Source organism: Phalacrocorax carbo, chromosome Z (genome assembly GCF_963921805.1).
Source record: "Phalacrocorax carbo chromosome Z, bPhaCar2.1, whole genome shotgun sequence".
NCBI lineage: Eukaryota > Metazoa > Chordata > Aves > Suliformes > Phalacrocoracidae > Phalacrocorax > Phalacrocorax carbo.
This window is the reverse complement of record NC_087548.1, coordinates 74,369,972-74,388,744: the sequence shown is the minus strand read 5'-3', so window position 1 is coordinate 74,388,744 and position 18,773 is coordinate 74,369,972. Positions and strand designations below refer to the sequence as shown.

At 37.2% G+C, this 18,773-nt stretch overlaps 1 protein-coding gene across 1 annotated transcript in view; it reads right to left on the bottom strand.

The window, feature by feature from the left end:
• Positions 1-431: 431 nt before the first annotated feature.
• UGCG (UDP-glucose ceramide glucosyltransferase) overlaps positions 432-18,773 on the bottom strand; it is a 32,851-nt gene continuing 14,509 nt past the window's right edge. The window contains exons 2-9 of the mRNA XM_064439483.1: positions 12,254-12,395; positions 8,708-8,810; positions 7,935-8,036; positions 7,433-7,545; positions 5,392-5,570; positions 4,860-4,946; positions 4,239-4,428; positions 432-2,901 (exon numbers count right to left, since the gene is read on the bottom strand). Coding sequence (XP_064295553.1) covers positions 2,731-2,901; positions 4,239-4,428; positions 4,860-4,946; positions 5,392-5,570; positions 7,433-7,545; positions 7,935-8,036; positions 8,708-8,810; positions 12,254-12,395 — 1,087 coding nt within the window. The 3' untranslated portion in view covers positions 432-2,730. The remainder of the gene's footprint in view (positions 2,902-4,238; positions 4,429-4,859; positions 4,947-5,391; positions 5,571-7,432; positions 7,546-7,934; positions 8,037-8,707; positions 8,811-12,253; positions 12,396-18,773) is intronic.

The window sequence follows — 18,773 nt, the reverse complement described above, 5'->3', positions numbered from 1 at the left end:
TAAGGAGATAAGAAAAAGCCAGGTCTAACGACAGAGCAAGCAGAGAGTGCTTTCATGGTGGAGTACCTCAAAGCAAAGTATCAACACCACTCCCCAGTTTCAACATCTTGTGTGGCAAAGATCTGTCTGTAAAATATGCATCTAGGCTGACCAGTTACAACAGACAGGGACCTATCTGTCCAGTTGTGCACTTTTTTACACACTGAAGTTATTCTAAAAACTAAGGATAACTCAAAATCAGATTTAGGCACATGGAGTTAATTTCAGCAAAATATAAAATCCAAAACAGATGGTCCAGCTGTAAAAAACTCAGAAGAAAGGCACATCTATTTATTGCTGTGAAGATTCATTAGAAACCAAATCTATCAAAACCACCATAAATAAAGCTGTCATGGTAAGCATCATTGAACAAAGGGATAAACACACCTGTATTCCAAACAGATTGTATTCAAAATTTATTCTTAAATAAAAGAAAAAAAACCAAGAAAAAACCAAGACAATGATTTTAAATTAACATGGCATATTCTACGTATCTGTAGATCAACACAACTTTACATTAACTTCTTAACTTTCAGAAGTTCTGTTGCAGCATCTTCTACAACATTTGACAGTGTTGGTTTCCATTTAATATTCAACTGTACAATACTCAAATGAAACTATTTGCTTAAGTGAAGCTTTATTTTTTGTGGCCAAAGATGGCTCTACAAATACAAAAGCACCTGTTAAACAACTATCCCCACCTATTTTTTTTTAAAGTGAAGTCTGTTCAGCCTTTTTTTGGTTCTGCTTCATTGCCTGCATAGAAATCAGCATAACACTAAGCTGCAAGCTAAGCTTCACTTCAGCAGTGCAATGAACGGCAAACTTCATAAAACAAAGTAAGATTCAAACATCAAACATTGTCAGCAAAATTCAACTATGTAAAAAACCAGGATGTTTTTGTGGGTCACAACTAGACTAGTTTTCAGTGTGCAACTTTCCTCAGGAAGAGTACTTCCTGATTCACGTGAAAAGAATGAAGCATGCATCAAAAGCCTTTGTTCATACAGAAATGCCCACTGAAGGAGTTCCATGGTATCATAAGGCAAAAGAGATACTAAGGTGGATGAAGCATTTTGGCCCAGAGTACTTTTACAACACATACATACACATTAAACTTGTGTAGCATATGACAGGTAATGGATTGGCTCAGTAAGGTAAAAATGTCCATTTTTATAAATTCATGTTGTTATTGCTAATATGCTACACATTATCATCCAACTTTTAAAGCTGCTCTGTTGGCATTGGCCTTGTAATTAGCAGCTCACATTCATGGTGACAATATGCCATTCCATATGAAGAAAATTAAAGCAGCATAAATACAAATATGAAAACAAAAGGCTTATGCAACATCCCTCTCTAACTTTGCTGTGTTTTTTTTTTTTTTTTAATTAAAGTGTTCAAAGAAAACAAGTCCAGTTCACCACAAATTAGAAAGTCTCACAATGAGGTTGGAAACCAAGCTACAGGGAGAAGAGAGGGGAAAAATACAGCATGCATTATAATCTAGTCTTTTTAGTCATACCACCGGAATACAAAAGTCCAATTTAAAGGCTAGACTAACAGTAGAAGGCAAAAAGCCAAGAGTAGACTTAGTTTGATATTTAAATTAAAATTACAATTTTAATCAGTAACAGCAAATGCACCCAGCTTTTAATATAGTCACAATACCGACTGCAATTGAATACTTAATTATGACTCCTATAGGTATGTATGTTCACTTTAAAAAGATATTAAATACCGGCATCATGAAATTACATTCTTAAGACATTGTGTAAGAAAATAGCTCATGTGTGAAATGTTTCCGAAATGTACTTCTGCTCCCTTCCACACCTACTATGTCCCCACACACACACACGCACCTCCCACCCCCCAAAGCATTCACTCACAGGGAAAAACAAACACCCCTTAAAAAAGGATGGAAGTATTGAAGGGGACCAGCTTGGCTAGTTACAGCACAGTGCTTAACAAGGTTCAAGACAGAACCAGATCAGAGTTGGCCAAAAGATGCCCACAATATATGCCTGACCAGTAGTAATTCCTTCCAACTCATTCTATCAAACTCAGTCCACTTTTGGTTCATTGCAATGACTAAAGTATTTCATATATACACATAAACACAAGACTCCAGCTTTAGTTTGTTTTTGCAAAGCGTTTTCACCTTTCCATTCATTTTGTTCTGCAGCAACTGCAAGAGGTAGGCATAAAGCATTTAAGAACTTCTTTCCCAAGGTCCTGTTACTAGCTCAATTTAATACAGTATAACAGGAATCAGCTGTACTTCTGTGATTTTACTAGGTACAGCCTTGTATAGTCCAGCTGGAAAACAGTTATGTGAACCCTGGATTTGCTAGGCTAGCATACCATGGAGTAAGAAGCTGTCCATATCCAGGAGGATACTTTTTTGTTTTAAAGAGTTTACTGCAGAGCATTCCTATAGAAAGTATATGTCAGGACCAATTCTCTCCGTATCTATTTGTACAAAGGAGCAAGGTATTATTTGGCCAAGACTACAGATTTATTTTCACAGATGCAAGTGCCATGCAAAAATAAATTAAAGAATAGATACCAAAACATCCAGGTAACAAAACTACTGAAGGTAGATTTTCCCAAAAGTATTTATATAAACAATTTGTAATACTTTTCCTTCCCCCCTTCTCTTTTTTGACATTCACAGTTACAAAGCCACAGCTATACATCAAGAATTTCTTCTGCAGTGCCTCCACAACGTAATCTGTAGCGTCCTGTCCTCCAGCTAATAGTGGGGTCCCACAAAGCAGACAGGAAAATATAAATTGTCATGGATTCTCTGATGAACCAAGCTACTGCATAATCAAGTTTTGAAAAACACAGAGCACCACCCTAAGGATATAAAAAAACAAGTATTTCAACATACTGATTATTCAAAAGGAATTTAAGTAATTTAAAACATTTGTGTCACAGATGAATCTATTCTAAAGCTTATTATGCAGGTTTGTGTCAATAGCATTTTTTATAAGCCAAGAACATTTCCATGTTCAAGATATGATTACCCATATTAACCATGAAGAGCTTGGCAGAAATGACCCAGAAGGTTTCAGGAGCTTTGTTTGTAGAGCAAAAGGCAGAGGAAAGTGTGACAATTGCACTTTCTTCTTTTTGAAACTTTGTAAAACTGTGTTCAAGCAGACACAAAGTTTTTGCCACAGACCCCTGAAGAACCCCATCTAGACAGAACACTCCTCCACACTCCCAGAGTGAAATTCAAATAAACAGGTCTTTGGCCTACTGCATAGGAAAAGGGGGACTAAGAAAAGAGCCTTATAGCCTCTTTATATTTTCTGCTCCTTTGAGAATTTCCAGCTACACGCATAGCGAGAAATTGAAGAGGAACAGTAGGCACAAAGCTCTTTCACACCCTGCGCAAGGTGAGAAGAGTAATTAGAAAGGTGACTGTTAAAATGACCTTATGGCACACTCCTCAGAATAAACACAAGGCTTAACTTTTTTTTTATTTCCAGTATGCGTTAAGACTACCAAAAGAGTATTTTTCAGCATGACGAGAACTATTTGATAAGTTTGAATACAAAGTAAGTATGGATCAGATTTGGATGGAATATGGTCACAGCAGAAAGTAGTCTAAATAGTTCCTACAGCATTAGAAGAACAAACGCTGTTCTGATTCGTGACATCTTTCTATATTAAAAGGTTTTTTTGAGGCCTCACTTCTACTGATGGGAAGAATTTCAAGTAGGCTACTGTTGTCCTGTAAGTCCATTATTACCAAAACAGAGTGAAAACTGTACTTCAGAGTACATATACACCTCAATAAATACATGACAAAGTGACAAGTAAGATAAAAGAAAAAAACATAAAATCCCACAAAGCTGCCATTCATGTATTGTTAACAAAAACTTCAAGTTTCTGGATGTGCCTAGGTAGAGCAGACTGGAAATATAAAGATTAAGGGGGAAGATATGCAAACTTTCAGAGCCTGCATAGAGGCAGGAGCATATAAAAAACAAAACTAAAGTCAAGCACACCTACTCTTTTTCGTGCTACTATAACTGAAGCTGGAAGACCAAGAACTAACAAGATTTGACCTGTTATTTCCTTGATGTCAAGAGAATGATTTGGTTGTTATAATTAGGCTTAGCTTTTTGCTCAAGTAGGTGGCACTAGTAACTTTAATAACCTCCAAAGCAAACGAAGCTACATACCTGAACACCCTTTAGTTGAATGTAGTCAAATATAAACCACGCCAAGCAGTGACACATGAAAAATACCATTATATCCCATCTAAACACATGATGAGCTGCCCATCCAATAACTAGACTGGCAACAAAGCACTCTGAGATTGGCTCACAAATTATTGTGGCAGGCAACATATTAATTCGCAGTTTGGCCCACCTAGAAAAGAGACAAACCAATCAGTTCTGACTATGCATTATTCTTTATGTCCTCCTCCCCCACCTCATAAAATAATGAGCCATCGTGGTCTTTTCCGAGAATATTAGTTTAATATTATTTAATTTACAGCTCCAAGTAAAATACTGCAAAAATTCTCCCTTTCAAACATACTGTGCATAGCATTTAAAAGGTAGTAAGCGGGGAGTTTTAAGCTTTTTTTTAAATACTTGTATCAGTCATACTTCTGTGGAAAGACTGTGCCTCTCTCCCAACACCAACAAGCAGCATGCATCAAGTTGTGCACTTGAACTTCAGCATTCTGGACATTAGATCAAATTAGCTTGGAAAATATATTCCCTACATCATTATCAGGTTATCCACATCACAAGCAGGTGACAGGGGTGGGAGAGGAAGTAAGAATTAAAGTTTACCTGATCATTCTGGATTGAAACTGAGAAATAGAATATGAACCAGAGTTTTGCATTGCAACTTGTGTGGCCATCGCAAATTTCCAGCCCCTGAAAAACAAATGTATTGTTATAAAAAACATGCAAATAAGAGACGCAAAAAACCAATTAGAGAACAAACACCCAAGAATTTTATTAGGCTTGAAAACTGTCTTTGGCATATGTGCCATATTATTACAACAGGTTTTAACAAAATTTAAGTGTATTTTATCAAGTTTCTTCATTGGGAAAGAGAAAATACCACTGGAATAACACTTAAACTAAGTTCTCAGAAACTTTCTTTAAAGAATTAACAATGACATGGCTTAATTATTTCTAAAATACTATATTGATAGGACAAAGCACATATCATTTTTACTGTGTACATGTCTACATGTATACAGTAAAATGTATACATGTCAAGCTGACCTTGACATCTATACCTACAGAATGTACCATGTGTTTAAAGAGATTTAACTGCTCTTAAAGCAATAAGCTTACTTCAGAGTCATCTTACCGGTCAGCTATAGCTTTGGCCATAAAGTAATCTTCAGCAATATACTGTGCAAAGGCTATGAGTCCTCCAGCTTGGTCCAACACATCCTTCCTCATCAAGCATGACATTCCTGTTACACACTTAAATCCAGTTAAGTTGGCTGAAATATATGACCTTGGATGTGACGTTCCAAAATAAACCTGCCAAAACAAGATATAGAGTTTTAAAACTTTATATGTATTTATGCAAGTACTACTCCCTGACAACTTTTTCTCCAAAAATATTTGGAGGGAAAAAAGTGCTAGATGTGGCCAACTATGGCTGTGTATTTGGAAAGATCTTTACCACTAATCTAAGAAATCTAGTCTACCACCAAATCTGAGAAATGTAGTAGTGATATTGGCTGTGTTCTTACAAATCTAAAAGCAGGTTTTAAATCCACATATTAAACTACCATATTTTATTTGGTATTTCATTTCTAATTTATTGAGGTTATTCTCAGGGAATACATATATTAATGGATTTTTTGAAGTAACTTACTAATCACTAGGATTAATACATTATTTGGTGATAGCTGACAGACTTGCTGTCTCCTTCCTCCTTTAAGGATTAACTGCATTACTGCATACATGTTCTTAGAAACTTACTATATGGTTGTACAGAACCACGAGAATTCTGTTTATTTAATGTACTTGAAAACAGAAATAGCAAAGAAAAGTTCAGATTGTGAGCATGTCTTTTTACAAGATTCACTAACTTAAAACCAGAAGTGTCCTATAAAGAGGCAGTGGGAATGAGTGCTAGCATCTCTCACTACTGTCATTCCTCTAGATGGCCTTTACACTGGTCTTGCTAATAGAGTAAGTCATTCAAGAAGAGGCATGCTCGTCTTGCAATATACTGCATCTGGAAGAAAAAGCTCTTCCAGGAATACAGAAGCAGGGTTGTAATTCTTGCTGCTTTAGCATGTAGTAGTACTAAGAGCTTTGTGCTATAGCTTCTTGCTCTTCTCTTGTAAGAGGAAATTCAGAATTTGTTTCACAGAAGTCACAGGAGCTGCCCTCTCTTCATCCAATGAAGCAGTACGGAATTTCACTGTGCTTTCACTTCTCATGTTTCTGCCTTTGACACACATTAGTTAGCCTTGGGGCCAAAAGGCCGTATACATGCCAGCTTAGAATAAAAGATACTTCATTAAATTACATGCCTTGAGAAACAAGGCATGAACAAGAAAACTCAACCTCTTCGTTGAACAGAAGAGAACTTGGTAAGAAAGAAGAGGGGAAGCTAGGACAGAATGAGTGATATGAAGATGGTGGGTAGGAATCGACTGTCCACTTTCTCTTCCAAAACAAGTATTAGGGGACATGAAATAGCACTATAGAAGAACAAGGGTCAGAGTGAACAAGGTAGTAGTTCCTGTAATGGCTAGATCTATGGAACTTCCCAATAAAGACAGTTATAAATGTTCAAAATCTATATGAACTCGAAGAATGGAGGAGTTCATGTAAGAAATCTGTTCTTACTAAAACACTAATATATTGAGTATTAGCAAATATACACGTCTACTTCCTACCCAGGAAGTCTCTCAGCTGACAATTGCAGGAAGTTGAGACAGCATTAGAAGAAAACAGGATATAAGCCTCGCTTGTCTTTTACTCTCCTCAAAGGCTCTTTCCCTGCTGGAAATAAGATACTGTGTGAGCTGGACTTTGCTCTAACTTGTCATGGCCATTTCTGTTTTCTTCTTCAGACATCAAAATAGAATTAATTGCCCTTTCTGACTAAACACTAGAAAGAGTTCTTCAGTTTTAATGTATTTTTAACTGAAATCCATAATTTTTGCCCTCTAATCTTTGTATTGTAAATTTAAATATTGAATCAGTGTTCAGAGCACGACGTTAGAATTTGAGCATTTAAAAGTTATCCTAGATAGTTTGAAGGGTGACTGCAGCTGAAAAAAGTATTTATTCTCTCCAAATGTGCAAAAGGCACTATACAACTTTTAGACAGCAAGGTCTTGCAGAAAAAAAAAAACCAAACAAAACAACATTGCACTCACCTGTTCAAGGGTAGCAGCAAAACCTTGCCTGTCTGCAACATAGGGAAGCCCATGGACCAAGCCTACTTTTTCAGTCATTTGATTGGCCATATCTGTCAGTGTGTCCGGTGTCACTAAGTGACAAATGAAAAAAACCAAACAGTTCATTGAGCAATTCTATACAGTAGCCTGCTAATGACAGAGACTGATTCTCATTGTATTACCAATATCAAGAGCACATATACTTTGATGCACAGTATTCTGGAGCAAAACAGTTTCAGAAAAATAATAATAGTGATTAACATTATTATGATCAACAATTAATACAATAGAAACAGTTTGAACAGCATCTTTAATGGATTTTTCACCCTTAGAGATTGAACATTTTTATACCATGAAAATATTTTTTCTATATTTAACTTTCATTTCTATTTGTATTCTCAGTCAAAATAATCTCCAACAACTGCTTACCTACAGGGAGTAAGAGCAACATAACAGTCAGCACAGCACAACACACACCTACCTCTAATTCCACTATCACAAATCCATACAAGGTCATATTTGGCAACTTCATAGCCAGGCATTAAATTGTTGATCTTGGGGTTGATGCCAACCTTCTTGCCACCTAAAAAATACAAGTATCATACACAAATAATATATGGGTGATTTTAGAATTCAGACTTAATACCCAAAATATTTAGATATATTAACTGAAGAACAGTAAATGTTTACCCATCAATTCTTAAAGTCCACTTTTATGAAAAGAATTTAAATCTGAAGTATTCCTTCACTGTTATATTTTAGATCTTACTACAATTATGCAAAGAATTAAAAAGGAAAAAAATATTTATATGCTTCCTCAAAATGGCAGGGTAACAAGGTTAATGTACCTAATTCTAATATCTCTTCCCGCCTCTAATTCAAATGTAATGTGAAGAGAGCTCTACAGTCTAGGCTGATGAAAAAGGATTGTTGCACGACCTCAGGCTCAATACAGCCACAACTCCAAGCCTCTTCCTGAACATTGAGTTTAGTGCAAAGACAGGGTTTAAATTGCTGTATTTCAGATTTAGAAGGAAAAAGTTGCAGGGATTGCATAAATCATTCCTCCTACAGTTTTTTTGGACTGATGCCACAGATTCTGACACGAATTTACTTCTTTACCCCAAACAGATGATTAAGCTACAGAAGCAACATGTGCTGAACAAGACAACTAATTATTTTAGAATGCTGTATATGGTGTTGAAGACTTAAAAACATTTTACAGGAGTCCCACCTTTGAGTTGCACTGCTTACCTATGAAGAGTCTAGCATCAACATTTGGGTATTTCCCGAGAAGCTTTTTGCACACATCAATAGCTGGATCATCATGATCTTGTACACAGAGTAGTACTTCATACTAGTAAAAACAAAAATGATACACACACATATATATATTTATACAAACATGCTTAATATCAATATGGTCTAGGGAATAAATCTTAACAGTGTACCAAACTGAAAAAATAAAGAACAGTGATACGGAATTAAAAATAACACCAAGGGGCTTGTTTTACAGCTAAATATGACTATTTAATGCACAACGAAGTACTTGTGAAAAAATAACCAAGCCTGTATCCCAGTAAGTTCTTGTACTGAGGAACATTAATTTTCCTGTTATCAAAAGGGGTTCTATTAGGCATGAAGCAAGACATCCTCGTACACCAGGTAAAATTTTTATTTCCACTTCTGTTTTTGTTCACATATGAATCTTAAATCCAATCTTACATTCAATGAAATTACAGCACACAAAATATCAAAGGAATGATGATATGCTTGACTGCATGCCTCTGAACTACACCTTCTTTTCATCTACTTTGTAGATTCATATGCAGAACAGAGTTGGAAGGCAACCCACAGAGATCAGTATACGTTCACTTAATTGTCTAAAAAAGCTAAGCTCAGGAACCTGTATATGCATATGTAATGTATATGTATTTTCCTTATTATAGAAAAATGATTAAAAAATCAAAAAGGTAGGGAAAAACTGTAGCAGTTTCAGCAATCTACATGCTTGTTACACATGAGCTACAGACAGTGGGTGAGGAAACAGCATTTTAAGAATCACTCAATGTCTTGAGACTGCATTAACAGAAAATTACTTGAATATTTACTTGATACAACCTTGCTCTCTTTTAAGATTACTGAACTATTACAACAAGTTATCAGAGCTTCAATCCAAAGAATATTCTGAAAATGCAAATTTCTTCTGATCAAGATATCTAAAAGGCATTTTTACAGTCCAAGATTTAAAAATTCAATCTCATTAAAAGCAATTTTCTTGGACCTCAATTGATATAGCAGTTGTAATTAAGAGTCCCAAGTAGTAATCAAAAGAGTTCTTAAACTACCACCTCACTGAACTTTATTTTCAGTAAACTACTTAAGCAAAAAACAACTTGAATTTTGAAAGCTGCCTGTTCTTGTTCAGTAAGTGTTTCATACAACAGAAGACATTAAGTTAAATACAGTCTTTAATGAAAAAATTTTATTGTTAAACACAAAAACTCCAACAAGTCTAACTGCATTCAGAATGTTGTGGAAACTTAAAATCATTAACCACTAAATGAGAGTTGGTAAGACTTGGTCTAGCACTACAAACTATCAAACACATCTCCACCTCTCAGAATGCAAACTCAAAGCCAATTTGTCTAAAGAGCAAGCAGTATTTGATCCCTAGCATTTTACCAGCATGGAAAATGGAATTTTAAGGGTAAAAGACCTGTCTCATTAAGTAGAAGGGTCTTTCCACCACAACAGAACAATCCTAACACCATATAATTGCCAACTGAAGAAATTTGTTCTTTATTGCTCATCCAAATACATATGTAAAACAACAACTATTTTTGCTCATAATTAGTCAGTCTTGAATCCACTGTTGCAAGGACACTTCTATATTCCTATTCTCCAAGAAATTAAATTAGAAATAATAAAAACTTTGACATTGCAATATTTGAAAACAGAAAAATTCACAGTAAATGGCCTTTGTGTGCAGTCACAAAGTAAAGAACAACAGAACATATGACTGCAGCAGAAGAAATACAGAGATGTTTATCTACATAAACTTTATAACCACGTTCATTTGGACATAACATGAATGGAAATATTTCTGCCAAAATTACAATATGCACAGCAGGTAAGAACTGTTCACTAATAAAAATATTACATGTAAGTCCTGCAGTTTAAGACAAGATTGTTTCACACATGGGGTATCACAGAAGAGTTTCAGAGAATCAGTATCACTTCAGTGGAACAATTTTAAGATTATTCGTGCCTAATAATTTTTCCCTGGACAGATGAACTTTGAATACCAAGGAATACTGTTGTTCTAATTTTTGTGGTGTAATGTCAATCTCTTAAATGAAATATTTTTGTAGTTATTGTACAGGAGTGTTTTCAAACACGCTGGGGATCTTGCTTGTTCTGCAGGATCTGCACCCCAGTAAGCTGAAGCATTCATCCCTCCCATTTTCACTCTCCTTGGGAAATAAAGGATTGCCACTATTGTTAAGTGAAATCCAGATTTGTGTGCAGTAGCAATATTTTAAGATTGCCACCCATATGTAAAAGTTATCAGAAGCAAGGCCCTCTATAGGTCTTTTTCTGAATTTGAAAACAAATTGTATTTGTAGTCAAATATTTCAGCTGCATAATGTTTTGATGCTCATTATAGTCATAAAATAGCTTAGAAGATTGTTGCAGCTTCTTTACACTGTCTGCAATATTGGTGTTCACAGCATGCCTCAAGTATGTTTAAACTTTTCTTGGCCACACTTAATCTTTATTGCACTTCTGTTGAGTCAAAAGGATTCAAATGTTCATGCCTGAAGCTTTTTAAAAGGCCCCAAGTTCCATTACAGAAAAACTACCCGACTTTTAGTAAGTTAAAATGGTGGGGGTTTTTTTGTTTGTTTTACCCTGCCGATTTAGGAGCAAGTATAAAGCCCTCAGAATACATAAAGGACACTTGCTGTACAGCTTACACATACCTTTGACCTTCTACAACTGAAGCCACAATGACAGAAGCAGTTTTGAGAACTGAGAAACAAGGTTTTACTATAATCAAGTTACAAGTTTAGAATTCAGGAGATATGCAGTAGAAAATGTAGCCCTTTTTCCATTCACAAGAGTGTACACAAGTAGTGAACAATGCAGCAAGCATTTGCCAGTTTCTCCTTCCAACTGTGAGTTCCTTAAAGCAAGGACAGCATCTGACACTTATCACTTATATTACAAAGTTAAACAGTATTCAAGAGCACATGTAAGCTTTTATTAACTATTTGTTTCCCAACACTGATAAGTGGCTTGGAGACTACCTAGCAACAACTGGTGAGGTACACCACCTCATCACTGAGCAATTCTTCATTAGATGAGCCATCTGCAAGAACCACCAGAAAGTTTCAGGCTATTAGTTAAGAGAATGTTTTAGATTCTCTTTTATTCCCTTTTAGAGACTCTGTTACAGAGAAATAGTTAATTGGGGGAGGGCGTCTGGCCTCTCAAACTATCTTTTACAGATTGAAAGGCTTCACACTGATAAAAACACCACAATACTGGAATAATGATTGAACAGATCTTAGTGAAGTATAGAGTATGTTTTGTCCCTAATCCTTGGTCGTCTTTTACTGACAGCTTTTTAAAAAGCAGGAATTTGTTTGCAACATGTAAAATGTGTAATTATGCATTTGCTGTGGAAGGAAGAACAATCCAAGACATTATCAAGTTGCATAGTTCTAGCCCAGGCTTCTGATATGACTTTTGGAGGCATGGTAGGTAAAAAAAGATACTAAATAGTACACATACTTTTGGATAATCCAGTTCAAAGAAGGTTTCTAAGTTGTTGATCAGGTTAGGATCCACACCTTTTAAGGGCTTCAGAAGTGAAACACCAGGAAGCTTGCTGTATGGCTGTTTGTCTGTGGCTTTCTTATTGAGGTGAAGGCGTCTGTAAGGAGAAACAACATATATCACCCCATAAAGAAAAATATGCTAGAGAATTCAGTTCAAAATACAGTAAAAACTAAGAAATCTTGGAAGTTAAAAATGCTGAAAAAATTATTTTTGGTTGTAGAAACAATAGCTATTTTTGTATCTGACAGTTGATGTGTGAGAGACAATGCCTAAAAAAGCATAGCATTGTATGTAGGTTAAATCCAACCTACTCAACTTATTAGACGTTTCAGACTAATGCATTTTGAACAATCAGAGTAACATTTTTTTCAAATTAGAAAAAATGTTTCTCCCTTCCTCCATAGCATTAAAACTCATAGGATTATAACAGGATAATCAGAAAAACCAATTTACTGTAAACAAGGCAAAAAAAACCCAAAAAAACCCCAAGAGAAGGGTCAGGTGTTTTTTTGCTGCATTATGTTATACAAAACCTAAAGGAAAGTGAAAGCAACAGGGGAAACAATTGATCCTACTGATCAATCTGTTAATACCTGCCAGGAAAGAATATGGATCAATCAACTGCAGTATAAAAATTCTAGAAACTGGACAACAGGCTGGATCTGAAGCATAGATGAACTGAGAACACAACTCCAGTCACTAGTATTTCAGCAATGAATATACAAAGTAAATTGATGTTCATGTCACAACTCACTAACATGAATGTTTAACCCTACACTGTGTGAATGACTTCAAAATTAAATTCTGAAAGCTTCATAGGCCAGTATACAATTTAAATTGCATCAAGTAAACATATATAGTTTAAATAACTGGAGAAAAAGTATTTGCTGAAACCTAAAATTTGCAAATTAGTATATATACTGCATTGTGTAGTTCTCCAACATGCATAGTAGTCAGATTGAAATAGTATTTTATTGCAGCATGTACCCAATGGTAAAAATTCTTAACTTAAACTTTCACACTAACATTCACAACATTCTGCCTCAAAAAAAAAAACAAACCCAAAATGGGAATCAGGTTGCTTCATGGAGTGCTTCATCCTAGTTAAATGATTAAAAAAAAAAGGCAAGTTCCTAGGAAGCATGATCCTGAAGAAGGTACCTGACCAAGTGAAGCTACTGAACTACAACGGAGGTCCACTGAGATTCCAGTAGCTCTCTAGAGTTATTTTTTCCTGAAATGGGACAGTGACAACCTTACATGTGTTACCTCATTGCCCCCACCCCCCAGCATGCTTCTTTCAAGCAGGTTTGCAGCAGGACACCGGGGGCATAATGCTGTTACAGAGTATAAACGATGTGCTCACTGAAAAGACAGAAGGACAAAGCAGATTATGTCCTTGTACTGGTACTGAGTCCAAGCCTGGACACTGCAGAGGTAAACTGAAATAGTCTTGCCGAGCAATTAACAGCCAAGGAACAGTCAGAACAAAGTAAGAAAAGCAATAGTTCAGATAGCTACCACAAACAAATTTTCACACATGCAACAGCAAACAAGAGCCTTAGTGTCAATAAGAAGGGAGAGTTTAAAGAAAGCAGCTTTGACCAGGAGGGGCAAAATGCAGATAATGCAAGGCAGGGAGGCGGTAGGAAGTACTCCCATTTAAAATAGACTGTAGCGATGTACATAGCTTTTGCACAGAGGCAAAACCTGTGATGAAGAGGAAATACGAGAAGGAAGTGGTAGAGTAAATGGAAAAAGGTAAGGAGAGAAAGGATGAAGACAGACTTGAGGCAGGACTGTGATAAAGAATATACACCAAGCAATAAAACTGCAGAATCTTGCAGGGCATCATATTACAAACCATGCTGACACATAGGATTATGCAGGTGATCAAATTACATATGGAAAAGCCTACACTTGGTGTTAACAGCAAGAAACCTTGGAAAACATGCAAATGAGGCACGCAGCATTGTCAGGATCTATTCAGCTATGAAACACCACATACAGGCTACTGACAGAGTATGGCTCAGTATGGTAGGACTGTCTCTAGCAAGCTGTCTTAAAAATAAGACTCTAGTTCATGTTCTATTCATAACACTGTGCAAAAGGGGCAGCCTGCCATCCTGAAAGCACTGTGGTATTGTGACACTAAGGTAAAGCCAATTCCACACCAGTAATTGCAGTGCTCTGTTAAGACTCTATGGAGCAAGAGGCAAATTAACAGTAAAACTTCATTTTGCACTGAGAAGGGCTATTTGTGAAGTGGCATATTCTGAAGAATTAAAAAAAATTATAATTAAAAAACCTGCCATCACCAGAGAAGAGACCAGCCATTATAAAAAACAAGTTACAATATTCAAGTTAAGGCTAATATTTAACATGGAAGTCAAAATAACAGACTAAATTTAAGCAACATTAACATAGCTGATGCATGTATGTTCTAAATGAAGTTGTGTGTTGCAGAATGCGAACCAAAATCTCCAAAGTAGAGGTAAGATGAAGCAGTAAATTGGTATTTTTGAGCACTAACTTGTGCTTATGGTGGCTCGGTTCTCTCAGGTGTTCTGATCACAATGGTCTTCACTACCCCTTAGCATGTATGACAGTTCAAAAGGGTAAAGGAAAGCAATCCTTTCACAAAGTTTGCATTGCATATAGAATACTATATATTGTTAATGGCTTTAGGCTAATTTCAATGCAAAACTATAAAGGTGTTCTTGCTTAATGCATTTTTTTCTACCTCTGCCCAGTGCTGCAGAAAAACACTAGACCAAGGAATATGTAACAACTTTGAGCTCTGAAACAGATGCTGGCAGAGCACTATTTAAAGGCATTTTCAGATCCTCTGTGTGAAAGAGCAGTAGCCAGGTTATCTATATGCACTTTTGTGCCTACATATATTAAACGGATCAGCCTGCAATCTCTAGGTAGTGAAACTGTGAAATTCCTTTAGGTAGGTCTGATGCATGTAAGTGGGGAAAGAAAAAAAGCAGCCGGTTGCATAATGGTGTTAGGAGCTATAGTTCAGCTATCCTCTATCATGCAAGAGGCATCTGCAAAATTTTCTCAAACTTATTTCCTTAACACAATAGTAATTAACCCACAGAATCAACTGTAATCTAGGTTTCTTCTCTCAGAGGAAAAAAAAAAAAGCAATTCCAAAGGCAAAATTCAGGCTACTGAGTTATCACTGCCCAGTATACTACATGATGAATTACTGCTAACCTGTATCAAATTAAGCAACAACTTTTGGGGTTTTTTTAGAGACTAAGACTACATACACTTCCTCCCCCACCTCATTAAGGGCAGGAGAGTATTCTAGCAAAACCAGAAAGCTTGCTACCGTAGACAGACCGCTGGATCCCTCAGCTGAGACAGTAATGCCTTTTAAAAGCAGCGGAAAAAACCGAAACACTCTATTCACTCATTTCAACCTTCCCTCAGCAGCTACTTTAAGTAAAGTATTATACTATTAGGGGGAGGTAGAGTAATTCTTGGTCAGAAATTTGTAACAGATACTTAAATATTGAAGGACGGTGCTAACAAGATGCAGGAAGCATTGAAGACATCCCTTGAAGTCTATGGTCCCACCGGCCATTGCGGTAAACTAGCAGATCATTACTTCTGAAAGGGGCTGTTTTCTTGCTCCTACTTCTGAATTTACACACTCACCCCTTCCCCAGTTCGTTTTCGTGTTAGTGAGCTGACCCAGCTCACACAGGTGTTTGTGACATATAGGTCTGCTATGGAGCAACAGACAGGAGATCTCAGCTTGAACAGGAGAAGTAATCTCACATTTTATCCTGCCTTTTTTGGCAACAGAAAGGTAAAAATACTGAGCTTCTCATATGTTCCTACTTTATACGTATCTTGTGTTAAAGCATTTCCAAAGGTAGGCACCTTTATGCACAAAAGAAAAAATGAAATTTCTACAGGTAAACCACACTGGTCAGTGCATTAAATAAAACTGACAGATTGAGTGGGGGAGTTCAAGAAGTATTAGAGACAACGCCTAAATTCATGAAAGGCTTAACAGCACCCTTGCTTCACAAAGACTAATATTAGCCCATTTAAAATCCTACCCCATTAATGTGGTAGTATAAGGACAATTCCACATAAGAACACACAGATAACTACCAAGTAAGTTTCAGTACCTCCTTGCAGTAACTTTTTATAGTCGTGACCATTTTACAATTAAGTAACCAAGAACACTTTTTATATAGAGATTGTACTTTTATATATAAAAATGTATTCATAACTATATATCCATAGATGGAATAGTTATTTACGATATATCAGAGTAACGAAGACAGAATTTGGTTTGGGAGCTACAGTGCAAATTTTTGCTTGCCTGTGAAGGCAGGAAGGGGTCTGCACAACCAGCCTTTGTCAGAGCTTTGGTCCACCCCACCAGGAAGCAAAATAAGACTCTTGAGCACGTAGGCAGAGAGCAGCACGACAAGCTCTGCAATGAAACAACTAAGCCTGAACAACACACTGTTATCAAGTATGTCTTTCTCATACTGCTCTACCCAGATTTAAGCACACAGCATAGTACCATGCATTAAGAGGCCTACTGCACTGCTACTCCTTTTTAGCAACCTCCAAAACAGATTTGAAAATTGCAAAACAGATCAAACAAAACCCATCACCACCTGTGGCCACAGACCTCCTAGCAAATGGAAAGAATTATTCTTAAGCAAGACCTAAACACCTTGATCTTGTTTTCCACCTTCCCCCCCCCTCAAAGTGTGGTTTTATAACACAGCTGAACCAGTTTAACTACAGGCTACCACTCAGGGGCACTCCCTCTTTCCTCCTTTCCCCTCTTTCCAGGATGTGTTGTGCTTCCCAGTGGTGCTGACACCTGTCTGATCCCACACTAACCTATTTGAGATACTTAAACCACCATGTAACTATTACCCCACGTGTAATGTCACCATCTTGCCAGTTTAACTTAGCAAGGATACAGTTTGAAAGGATATGGCAAGATGCTCATGCAGCTCCACCAGCAGCAAAGATCCCCCAGTGTTCTTTCTTCTCTGTGCTGCCATCAACACCAGCCAAACAAGACATTGTGCCAGTACCAAGGCCCGTACAATCCTGCTTCAACCCACTCACTTCACAGAAAGTTAAATCTGTGTTTTTCCTCCACCTTCATGTTGTTTTCTGCCAAATTAAGAGTTAGGGCACCTTAGGGAAGGCTGGCAAGAAGCTCCAGAGCATGTTCAAGAAGGTGGCTCTGAATGTGCTGCCAAGATCATGGCGAGAAGAGGAGGAATAGGGTCTCCTCCTTCCTCAGGCTTCAGCAGGCTTCCAGAAGAAGCTGAGCTGCTCACTGATGAACAGCATAAGCCCACTCACCATGGAGTCAGAGGTGGACTAGTGTCAGCACAGAAGCAGCATTGGGGGCACAACACCTCCGCCTAGAAACATATATAAGGATCAGGGTCGGTCCCCTAAAAACTCTTCCACAACCAACTCTGCATCACAGTTTTCCTTTACAGCATTCAATCCCTTATAGCTTCTCCCCTGTCCTTATTTGCCCTCAAGAAAGAGCAAACCACATTACCAGTAGAAAATTCTGCCAGCGTTCATAAGTGACTCTTGAAGTAATACTTCAGGCAGGAGAGGTAGAAGGGTGGCATGCCTTAAAGGAAGACATTGCCCCACAGAAATGTGCTGGCACCAGTTCAGGGCACCTTTGCTTGGCTGCTGGTGGGGGTCAACCCATCCACCAGGTAGGTAGTCTTCACCATCCACCACTCCTGCCCCCTGCTTACATCTGATTCAATGGCTGTAAGACACATGGCAAATCAATCCACCTGACTTAACAGTTACACAAGCATCAGATGCAACAACAGGGAGGAGCAGAAATGCACAGCTGGGGATAAGTGGAAATTACTTAAGAGGAAACCCTAATGTCACTTCTAGAATGACAGCAATCACAATTAAAAACAATGAACATGTCACTTAGCCTCAATAAGATGATCAGAGATAGAAGGTAATAGGCAAGTCTGAGAGAAGGAAATGGTGGGTAAGATTCAGGTGCCCGCTTTGTAGTACAGACTTCTTGTGTCTGCCTGCCAGAAGAGAAACAGTCAGAGGTTTATGCATGCCTGCAGAAAAACTGAAAACAAAAAATGTAATCCACTGTTCACATACTAGAAGTTTATGTTGAAAAGCATGCTGCAACTGGTTAGTGCTTCATCACATGCCAGCTGAGAGTAGAAGGCAGACCAAACATTTCATTCACTTCAATGTATGTTTTCCCCTGTTCTACACATACCCCACAGACCAAAAAATAAGGACCTTAGAATGTAATGCACTGAAGTAAAAAGGAGTGGAGGAGAGGAATGGGAATGATTTAAAAAAAACCAAATGTTAAAACAAGCTCCATAATAGGAGTCAAAGCTTTTCCACCAAAAAAAAGTCTAATTAAAGGTCTTGACATAGAATTGAGCAAAAA